The 11,634-nt window shown below is 36.7% G+C and overlaps 1 protein-coding gene across 4 annotated transcripts in view; it reads right to left on the reverse strand.

Annotated features, from left to right (window-relative positions):
* CFAP44 (cilia and flagella associated protein 44) overlaps positions 1 to 11,634 on the reverse strand; it is a 167,848-nt gene that overhangs the window by 106,874 nt on the left and 49,340 nt on the right. For all 4 annotated transcript variants that reach the window (XM_016433465.2, XM_016433464.2, XM_056793465.1 and 1 more), the window contains one exon: positions 10,040 to 10,150. In XM_016433465.2, the coding sequence (XP_016288951.2) occupies positions 10,040 to 10,150 (111 nt within the window). The remainder of the gene's footprint in view (positions 1 to 10,039; positions 10,151 to 11,634) is intronic.

Here is an 11,634-nt window from a genome sequence, read left to right on the forward strand (position 1 = left end):
CCTTCCATAAGCATGGATCAAAGTACTTTCATTGTTCTGAAGGAGTTTTCTGTCCTAAAGCAGTCTTAAGTAGGGTGGAGCAGGGACACTCCCATAGCTAGGAGCCCCCATACTCAAGTAGAGTTCTCACCATCTGCTAGGGAATTTTTTTAAGTAGAATATTCCCCAATGGGGGAAACCCCTAACATTCATAAGTCTGAGAAATTTTTGAGGTTTACAAGCTGAAGAACAGGACAGAAGTGGGGAACCCTCCTTCTGGACTCAAATCAAAAGGTATGCCCCCCAAAAGCCGGAATCCGAGAATACTCAGGGCTAAGGGGAAGGCAGAGCAAAGGTCCCAGGACCCCTCCCCCACAACCCAGAGGCTGAGCCCCCAGCAGCAGTGGGAACCTCTTAGTGGGCAAAGGTGCTGGTTTGGAGGGTCTACCTTGTGAGCAGCGGGGCGCCAGGCTCAGAGCACCCAGCTTGGACAGTGGAGAGGAAGCTGGGGAGAGATGGGGCCGTGGCTGGGTCCCTCCATCAGGCTCCAGTCTCACCACTGCCTCGGGGCATATCCAAACCAATCCAGTTGAACCTAATTCCATCAGAACTCCTCAGAGTTTAGGGAGGCGGGCAAAGGCACTTGTGGACAGCAGAGAAGCAGCTGGAGAGAATTGGAGAGTGCCTGAGCAGCCCAGCCTTCCAGGAGTCTTCAGAGCCTCAGAGCTTCATACCACATACACCCCGACCCAGTTGAACTCAATCCAATCAAAAGCCCCCAGAGGACAGGGAAGCCAACATTCCTCCCCTAGAGACTGTACCAAGAGATCTGACAAAGCTCCAAGAGGGGAGACTGACAGCCCCAAAACCAAAACAAAATGAGAGGAGCAAGAGCACAGCCAAATACGGGGAGCAAAGAAGGGGTAAACTCGAGCAAACAACAGAAAAAGAAGAAAGAAATTACAATAGACAGCTTCTGCACAGGTAATGAGCAAAAAGCGAATGAAACAGTGGGGGAGGGATCAGCAAAGGAAAAATCAGAAATACCAGCGAATTGGATACAGGCTTTGGAAGAACTCAAAATGCAATTCAAAACACAATTAAGAGAGGCTGAAGACAATTGGGAAAAGAACTTAAAAACTAAGATAAGTCATCTGGAAACAGAAAACAGGGTCTTGAAAGCCAAAATCAACCAGCTGGAAAATGAGGCAAAGGAGATGAAAGATGAGGCAAAACAAATGAAACATGAGGTGAAGAAGATGAAAGATGACCTCCAAAGAAAATCTTACCAAAAGGACAAGGACAACCAAAAAACTAAGGATGAAATCCAGTCTTTAAGAACCAGAATACAACAACTAGAACCATGTGACCTCACAAGGCAGCAGGACACTATAAAACAAAACAAAAAGAATGAAAAAATTGAGGAAAATATGAAGCATCTCATTCACAAAACAGAGGATTTAGAAAATCGTTCAAGGAGAGACAATTTAAGAATTATTGGCCTACCAGAAGACCATGACAAAAGAAAAAGCCTGGACATTATATTACAGGAAATTATTAAAGAAAACTGCCCTGAAATCCTTGAACAAGAGGGAAAAGTGGAGATTGATAGAATCCACAGATCACTTCCTGTACTTAATCCCCAACTGACAACACCCAGGAATGTTATAGCCAAATTCAAGAACTATCAGACCAAAGAAAAGATATTACAAGCTGCCAAGAAGAAGTCATTCAGATACCAAGGAACCACAGTGAGGATAACTCAGGATCTGGCTGCATCTACAGTGAAGGACTGAAAGGCATGGAATACGATATTCCGGAAAGCAAGGGAACTAGGTTTACAACCAAGAATCAACTACCCAGCAAAACTGACTATATTCTTACAGGGGAAAGTATGGTCATTCAACACAATAGAAGAATTTCAAGAATTCGTAAAGAAAAGACCAGACCTAAACAGAAAATTTGATGTACAAGCACAGAACTCAGGAGAATCATCAAAAGGTAATTAAAAAAGAGGGGAAAAAAGAAAAATAAAAAAAAATTTTAAGAGACTCAATAAGTTAAAATGATATGTATCTCTATAAGAAAAGAGGTCATTGGTAACTCTTAAAAACTGTTGTTATTACCTGGGCAGCAAAAAGAAGTATACTAAGAGGGAACAACAACAAACTGTATAGGATGAAAGGACAAGACATAAATAGGTATATAGATATATGCATGCAAAAATACATACGCATGAGTATGCATATATATATATAACTAGAGCTTAAAATAGGTTAATATTAAAAGAAATGGGAAAAGAAACAAATGGGGGTAAATTTATATGTCATAAAGAAGCTCATGGTGGGAGGGGGGAGAACATCAATACACTGGAAGGGTAAAGAGGTCAGAGACAGGAAATACTCAACTTTTACATGCTTTGAAAGTGACTCAAAGAGGGAAACCCAATCCAATCCATTGGGGACAGAGAATAGATTTGCACCTTATAGGGGAGTAGAAGAGTAACAAACGGTCTGGTGGGGAGGGAAGCAGTACAAGAGAGGGAGGGAGCGGGGGGGGGGTTAACTTTAGAAAGACTACAGGGAAAATAAGGGGGGGATAAGTAGGGAGGGGGGTAGAAAGGGAAGTAAAATAAGGGTGGGAACAAGGGGGACTGTTCAAAAGCAAACATTGATGTAGAAAGAAATAGTGAAAGAAGAAAAGGCAGGAAAAGGAGCAGAAATCAAAATGCTGGGAAATACACAGCTAGTAAAAATAACTCTGAATGTGAATGGAATGAACTCACCCATAAAACATGTCAGACCTTTGGGAAGGGAAAGATTTTAAAACCAAGCAAGACTTAGAAAGAGTCACAAAATGTAAAATAAATTATTTTGACTATATCAAATTAAAAAGTTTTTGTACAAACAACCAATGTAACTAAAATCAGAAGGGTAGCAACAAATTGGGAAACAATCTTCATAAAAACCTCTGACAAAGGTTTAATTACTCAAATTTACAAAGAGCTAAATCAATTGTACAAAAAATCAAGCCATTCTCCAATTGATAAATGGGCAAGGGACATGAACAGGCAGTTCTCAGCCAAAGAAATCTAAACTATTAATAAGCACATGAAAAAGTGTTCTACATCTCTTATAATCAGAGAGATGCAAATCAAAACAACTCTGAGGTATCACTTCACACCTAGCAGATTGGCTAACATAACAGCTATGGAAAGTAATGAATGCTGGAGGGGATGTGGCAAAGTAGGGACACTAATTCATTGCTGGTGGAGTTGTGAATTGATCCAACCATTCTGAAGGGCAATTTGGAACTATGCCCAAAGGGTGATAAAAGACTGTCTGCCCTTTGATCCAGCCATAGCACTGCTGGGCTTGTACCCCAAAGAGATAATAAGGAAAAAGACTTGTACAAGAATATTCATAGCTTCACTCTTTGTGGTGGTCAAAAATTGGAAAATGAGGGGATGCCCATCAATTGGGGAATGGCTGAACAAATCGTGGTATATGTTGGTGATGGAATACTATTGTGCTCAAAGGAATAATAAAGTGGAGGAATTCCATGGAGACTGGAACGACCTCCAGGAAGTGATGCAGAGCGAAAGGAGCAGAACCAGGAAAACATTGTACACAGAGACTGATACATTGTGGTACAATCGAAGGTGATGGACTTCTCCATTAGTGGCAATGCAATGTCCCTGAACAATCTGCAGGGATCTAAAAAACACTATCCACAAGCAGAAGATAAACTGTGGGAGTAAAAACACCTATGGAAAGCAACTGCTTGACTACAGGGGTGGAGGGGATATGACTGAGGAGAGACTCTAAATGAACACTCTAATGCAAATACCAACAATATGGAAATGGGTTCGAATCAAGAACACATGTGATACCCAGTGGAATCGTGCGTGGGCTATGAGAGAGGTGGTAGGAGGGTGGGGAGGGAAGAAAAGAAAATTATCTTTGTTTCCAATGAATAATGTTTGGAAATGACCAAATAAAAATTAAAAATAAATAAAAATAAAAACAAACCCAGCAACTCTGTGAAAAAGATTATAATTTACATAGTCAGATCTAAACAACTAGAAAAACATCAATTGATCATGGATAGGTCAAGCCAATATCATGAAAATGACAATCCTACCAAAATTAATTTACCTATTCAGTGCAATACCAATCAAACCACCCAAAAATTATTTCCAAGAACTAGGAAAAATAATCTAAAAATTCATATGGAAGAACAAAAATTCAAGAATATCAAGAGAATTAAGAAAAAATTTGTGAAGGAAGGAGGACTAGCCATACCAGATCTCAAATTATATTATAAAGTGGTAATCATAATCATCAAAACAGTCTTGATACTGGCTAAGAATTAGAGTAGTAGATTGATGGAATAGTTTAGGAAATCAACACAAAGTAGTTAATGCCCATAGTTACCCTAGCGTTTGATAAACCCAAAGGTCCAGAATTTTGTGGGGAAAATTCATTGTTTGACAAAAACTGCTGGGAAAACTAGAAAATAGTATGGCAGAAACTAACCATAAAACAGTATCTCACATCACACTGTAAAATAAAGTCAAAATGCATACTTGATCTAGAAATAAAGGATGATACTTTAAACAAATTAGAACACAAAAGAGTTTACTTGTCAGACTTATGGATAAAATAACAAATAGGGCTTGCAATCAAGGATCTAACCTTCTAAGTTTTTCTCTTGAGTCAGTAATAGCTACCTTAGAATAATTGTACAATTTCCAAACATGCAACATAGTCCTTTTTCCTACTTTTATTTAATTTTAGACCCAGTTCATTGTCCAGTTGCAACAACTTCAAGATACACTGATAGACTAGCTCAAAGGATTATCTCTCCAACTCCATGTCATAATCTGGGCAATACACATTCAAATTTATCTACAGATATTTATTAGTTTATTCTTCACTTACTTTGGGGGCAGGGGTTCTCAACCTTTCTAATACCGTGACCCCGCAATATAGTTCCTCATGTTGCAGTGACCCCAAACCAAAAAATTATTTTGTAAAATCTAAAAACTGTAATTGTGCTACAGTTATGATTCGGAATGTAAATCCCTGATATGCATTATGTATTCTCATTACTACAAATTGAGAGGTTGAGAACTGTTGCTTTGGGGGGTTTTTCTGTGTGGTCACTGAGGCTAAAGAAGAAAATTGAGAAAGTCTCTCTATTTACAGGGAATCACTTTTCTATTTGGACTTTATCCAGCTCTAATAATACTAGCAAACACTTTTTCAGCACACATTTGCTTGATATTTATACTTTGACTAACAATTTTATCCCTTTAGTTTCAAGTATCATGGAATTTCATTTAATTGTATCTTGTGCATAAATAGCACCTTGTTTGAGGAAAGTCATCAAAAGGGTCCTTTGCTTCATCTAGTCAAATGTGTTTTAGTTATCAAAATTAATAAACCCATCAGTATCTTTAATTCCTTTTCTAAGTCAATTGCATGACTCACAGTGTGGTATATTCTTACATGAACTGATGGAAAGTGAAATGAACAGAACCAGGAGAACACAGTATATACTAACAGCAATATTGTGTGATGATCAACTATGAAAGACTTAGTTATTTGCAGCAATACAATGAACCAAGACTCATGATGAAAAATGTTCTATACATCTCCAAAGAAAGAATTGATGGAGTCTAAATGCAAATCGAAGCACATGATTTTTCACAAGTATTTTAGTCTGTGTTTTTCCTACTACATGAGTAATATGAAAATGTCTTGCATGTTTGCATATATATATATATATATATATACATATATATATATATAAGCTTTATCAAATTGCTTGCTGTCTCAGAGAGAGGATGGGAGAAAGGGAGGAAATTTAGAACTCAAAAAAAATTTTAATGAATGTTAAAATTGTTTTTACATATAATTGGAAAAAATTCTAATTTTTATAAAACAATTTGGTCTTTTCTACTTCTCTACCAAAAATTATCCATTATAAAGGAAAGGCTACCAGCCTCTAGAAAGCGAGATGATAAATTTAAGTTGCAAAATATAAGACATACATTTTTGGATATGATCAATGTGGGGAATTGTTTTTTTGACTATACAAATCTAATATAAATGTATTATTCTTTAAGAAAAAAAAACAGAAACAAAGGAAAGAAGGAAGGAAGGAAGGAAGGAAGGAAGGAAGGAAGGAAGGAAGGAAGGAAGGAAGGAAGGAAGGAAGGAAGGAAGGAAGGAAGGAAGGAAGGAAGGAAGGAAGATGGAAATGTTTGTCATTTGATATAGGTTAAGTTTTGAATTGTTTTTTAAGATCAAAAGAAGAAAAAAAGAAAAATATGATCTATATTTTAGTGTATACTAAAAAAAAAGGAAATCATGAAATCCTTTCATGTTTTCATTAGGGATTCTTTCAATGGTGCTTAGAAACATTCTCCTAAAGATTTTACGTCCTATGTAGTTCGATTCTTTGGAAGTGCTGGGGGCTGTGGTCACCTAGAGGGTATAGTGCCAGTATTCAATCTTTGGTGGTCATCTAGTTAATATATTACTGGAAGAACTAATCTATATTCAAATTACACATTCTTATATTGATAAATGAGAGCTAAGGAGTCTAGGGAATAGAGCCCTCGACTGGGTGTCAGAAAATCCTGGATTTGAGTCCTGCCTCACACACTTACTAGCTGTGAGTTCAAATCTAGCCCCAAACATGTACTAGCTGTGTAACCCTGGGCAAGTTACTTAATTCTGCTTGCCTTGGTTTCCTCATCTGTAAAACGAACTGGAGAAGGAAATGGCAAACCATTCCACTATCTTTGTCAAGAAAATCCCAAAATGGAGTCATGAAGAGTCAGACATGACTGAAATGACTGAACAACAATTTTTAAGTGAAGCCAGAAGACATAAGAAAGGCATCTCTAAATGAAACACAAATTCTTTTCAGAGAGGCAAATTGGCAGAGTTGATTTCATTAAGCAGTGAAAAGCAATAAGAAAAGTCCCATGGGACATTTGTTCATCTCATCTTGCACAAGTATGCAGAGCATCATGAAGATAAAGTAGAGATATTCTGTGGAGAGCTTAATAAGTCCCCTGGAACTGGAAAAAGGGGGCAGCTAAGGGACTCAGTGGTTTAAGAACCAGAACTAAAGAGAGGAGATCCTGGGTTCAGATCTGGCATCAGACACTTCCTAGCTGTGTGACCCTGGGTAAGTCACATAACCCCCATTGCCTAGCCCTTACTACTTTTCTGTCTTGGAACCAATACACAGAAAAAATTACTGAAGGTAACAGTTTAAAAAAATAGCTTGATCCTTAGTGACCTCAATAGAAAGGAAGACAATGATAACAGCAAAAAAAAAGTTTAGAAAATATGGTCTAAGATCAAGAAATAAATGAGGCCCAAAGACTACTCTGAAGGCTTATGCCTATATCCTGTGAAAACTTGATTCAAGAAGTGAACTGAGTGGATTTCAGCATTTCCAAAAATAAATAAACTGATTTTATTTTAATAGACAGTCAACAACTGGTTACCAATTTCAGTTATTTCAAAATCAACTTTATCTATGTGCACTTTTAGATTGTTGACTGATTAGAACAAAGGTCAAACATGATAATATATTAGAAGAAAGCATAATGATAAATGATTCTGAAAGTGGAAAATAGAAAAAAGTGAAGACTGACTCTATCACTTACTACAAATTTAGTCATTCTAAAAACCCAGTGTAATGAACTTTGCTACTAGCAGCAATGCAACAAGCCATGACACTTCTGAAGAATTTATGTAAAAGAATGCTATCCACATTGAGAAAAAGAACTATGAGAGTAGAAATGCAAAAGCAAAACATATGACATCACCACATTTATGTATATGTATGTGATTTGGGTATAAAAGGCTTTAAAACATCACTCTATAGCAAAAATACATAATATAGAAATAGGTATCAAGTGATAACATTTGTACAACCCAGTGAAATTGCTTGTTGGCTCTGGGAGCGAGGAGGGAAGAAGGAAGGGAATGAAAATGAACCATATAAACATGGGAAAATATTTTAAAACAAAAAATTAAAATTAAAAAAAAAGAAATTTAGTCATTCTAAAATGGTTGCTGTGGAATACTATTGTGCTTTAAGAAATGCTGAACAGGATGATTTCAGAAAGAACTGGAAAGACCTTTCATGGACTGATGCAGAGTGAAATAAGCAAAACCAGGAAAACTGAAACTTTGTGGAATGATCAAATGTAATAGACTTAGCTATTATCAGCAATGCAATGATCCAGGATAATTCTGAGAGACTTATGTCAAAGAATGATACTCACATCTAGAGGAAGAACTGCTATAGTTCCAATGCAGATCAAATCTATCATTTTTTACTTTATTTTATCTGGGTTTTTCTTTAGGAGATTTGGTTTTATATGACTGTTCTCTTACAACAATGAAAAATATGGAAAATATTTTGCATGATAACATATGTATAACCCAGACTGAATTGCTTGCCACCTCCAGGAGGTGGGGTGAGGGAGGAAGACAATTTGGATCTTAAAACTTTAGAAAATATATGAGGAAAATTGTTATTATATATTTTGGTAAAATAAAATATCTGAAAATAAAGTAAAATAGTTGTTGTAATAAAGAGGCCAAAAGAGCCCCCAAATTATGCCAGTCAAAAAAGACCTGATGGCCCTGCCAAGTGGAGTGGCATGGTTCCTAAAAGCAACATCTCTGGCCTTGGGTTAATCACTTAAGTTTCTCTGCATCTCAGTTTTCTAATCTGAAAAATTAGGGAGCTGTACTAGATGGCCTTGAGGGCTCCTTCAGCTCTGGGTCTATGAGCTTATGATCCAATTTAGAATACAAGCTCAATTACAAAAAATCATGGAAACATATCATGGAAAAATATCAATAGTTTTGTCTCTCAAGGCAAAACAAACAAAAAAAAAACTTAAAGGAAAAAACAATCTGAGAGAAAGTTTGGCAGGATCCCAAGCTAAACTGTTTACATATGTAAACTGCTCCCAAGAACATTTATGTTTGAAACTGGAAGATGTTTTGTATAAAATAGCTACTATGTATATAAAAAACTAGAATATGTTTCATGTGTAATAGTTAAAGACATTGTGTAAACAAATAAATGTGAAATGTAACAGACCTGCCAACTCACACTTCTGTGTTGATCTAGTCTCATCATTGACAACAATGGAACTACCACGATGGGATCTAACATCTTAGTACATGATATGCTATGTGACAAAGTGGAAATGGTATTTAAGATGAAGAAGCTAGAGAGAAAGCATGGATCTGACTAAGTAGATATAGAAGGAATTCATTTTGAAGATGATACAATATTAAAGATACTTAGGGATCTATTTTCAAGATATCTCAAAGAGTAGAAAATTCCTTAAGAAGGGAAAAGAAGGGGACAGCTGGATAGCTCAGTGGATTGAGAGCCAGGCCTATAGAGGGGAGGTCCTAGGTTCAAATCTAGCCTCAGACACTTCCCAGCTGTGTGACCCTGGGCAAGTCACTTAACCCCCATTGCCTAGCCCTTACCACTATTCTGCCTTAGGGCCAATACACAGTATTGACTCCAAGACAGAAGGTAAGGGTTTAAAAAAAAAAAGAATGGAAAAGAACATTCTAAAAGAATGGGAGAAAAAATGAAAAAGAAAATATTATTGTCCCCATAAAAGGTGATTGAGAAAGCATCAGCAACAACCAACCTAATGGAAATTTTCTTATTTCTATAAAATTCATATAATAAGCATTTTAAATAAATATTGAATGAATAAAAAAAGTGAAGGAATGACAGAGGGTTCTGAGATAAACTTTGACAACACTTCTTTCAAAAATTCAGAGGTTTACATACTGACTCAAAAATTCTAGCATTATTTCTTTGTGTTGAGTATCTCTAACTCTAATTGTCAGTTAAGTAATGCACTCAAGATTGGCTAGCCAGTCAGTGTAGAGTTCTAGACTCAGTACTTCATTGATTAAACCCACCCATCCTCCACTTCCTTTTATTTAAATAGGACTTTAGAAAGAAAAAAATGCTCATAACTTACATGAGATTTTGGAGTCCATACTAACTGTGTAACAGGCCCAGGAGCATTAATAAAACCAATTGGTTCATATGATCTTCCCACAGTAAAGAAGAAAACAGTTTTGTCTTTACTCTGTGGAAAAAAAAAAAACACCAGCAAAAATGCACACTGCTGATAATTTAAATCAGTTTCCTGGTGAACAATGAAACATTGCATGGACACATTTATCCACTACTGAATTATGTTTTCACTGCTTGATTGGTTTCACCAAAATTACTGAACTCCAGAGGGGAGAACTAAGACCAATGAATGAGAATTGTAGGAAAATCGAGTTAGAGCTGCCTGAAAATGAAACAGGCTGACTTCTGAAGGAATGAGTTTCCCATCACTGAAAGTGCTCAAGAAAAGGCTGTATGATCAGCATTGGAAGAGATTTGAGAAATCAAATCCTCTAATCCCACAACCTTTGGAAGGTAAGGGACAGGGGATTCTTGCATTGGACTAGATGACCTGCAAGACCCCTTCCAGCTCTAAGATACTGAACTTTGAGGTCCTGGATTCAGATGTGTTCTTCAGACGCTTCCTTGCTGTGTGACTGTAAGCAGGAAAAACTCAATTTCAATCCTGGTGCAAATAGCCTCAGGTTCTTACTAGCTGTGTGACCCTAGACAAGTTATTTAGCCTCCCTGTATCTCAGTTTCCTCATCTGTAAAATGTGCTTCTCCATTGATAATAATCACATCCCTCCATCTCCCATTCCCACCCCTCCTTCCCACCCAGGCTGTTGTGAGGATCAGATGAGTAAATATATATGTAACTTTGGGTAAATCACTTAACCTCTCTTTGCCTCGGTTTACTCAATTATAAAATGGGAATAATAGCACCTACCTCACAAGGTCATTATGCAGATCAAATGAGATGATATTAGTAGGGCATTTAGCACAGTGACTGGTACATAGTAGGTGCTATATAAATGCTAGCTATTATCATTGTTATTTTAGACAGGATTACTGAGAGCTTAACAATGGACATTCCACTAGAAATATACATTTTAAAAATACATGATTCAGAAAGTTACTAATATAGAAAAATGTTTTTGCCAGATTAAACATGTAAAATCTATTTCAGAGTGCTTATGGCCTCAGAAAGGGGGAGAGGCAAGGAGGGGGTATAGGAAGGAGGGTCAGAATGAAGAGTCTAACTTGGATTTATTTCAGTTCATTTCTTTTTATATCATTTAGTATAAAATTAAATTATCTTATACGTCATTAAGTGTTAGAAAGGCTAGTCCCAGTTGTTAATTAACTGTGATAGATAAGGAGTTCACTTAAAAACTCTTGATGTAAACCTTCTTCTGTTAGCTACATATCTTTACTATCTCCTGATTCCAAATAAAGATAACAGAAGTGATCATAGAGTCAATTGTAAAAGGAAGAAGAGTACTGGGTTTTCTAGGAATGTTTTGTAGGGTCCTCGGATCTTATTCCAGGAGACAACTTTGTGTATCTTGAAGTTTTTTCTTGTGAGTTACTATCTGTTATAATGTCAGTAAGTCTTTTCCTAAAATATCATCTGACAATAATAGTGACAGGATAGATAAAAGTGCTTGGGCCTTG

The sequence above is a fragment of the Monodelphis domestica genome, chromosome 4 (assembly GCF_027887165.1).
Source record: "Monodelphis domestica isolate mMonDom1 chromosome 4, mMonDom1.pri, whole genome shotgun sequence".
Classification (NCBI taxonomy): Eukaryota; Metazoa; Chordata; class Mammalia; order Didelphimorphia; family Didelphidae; genus Monodelphis; species Monodelphis domestica.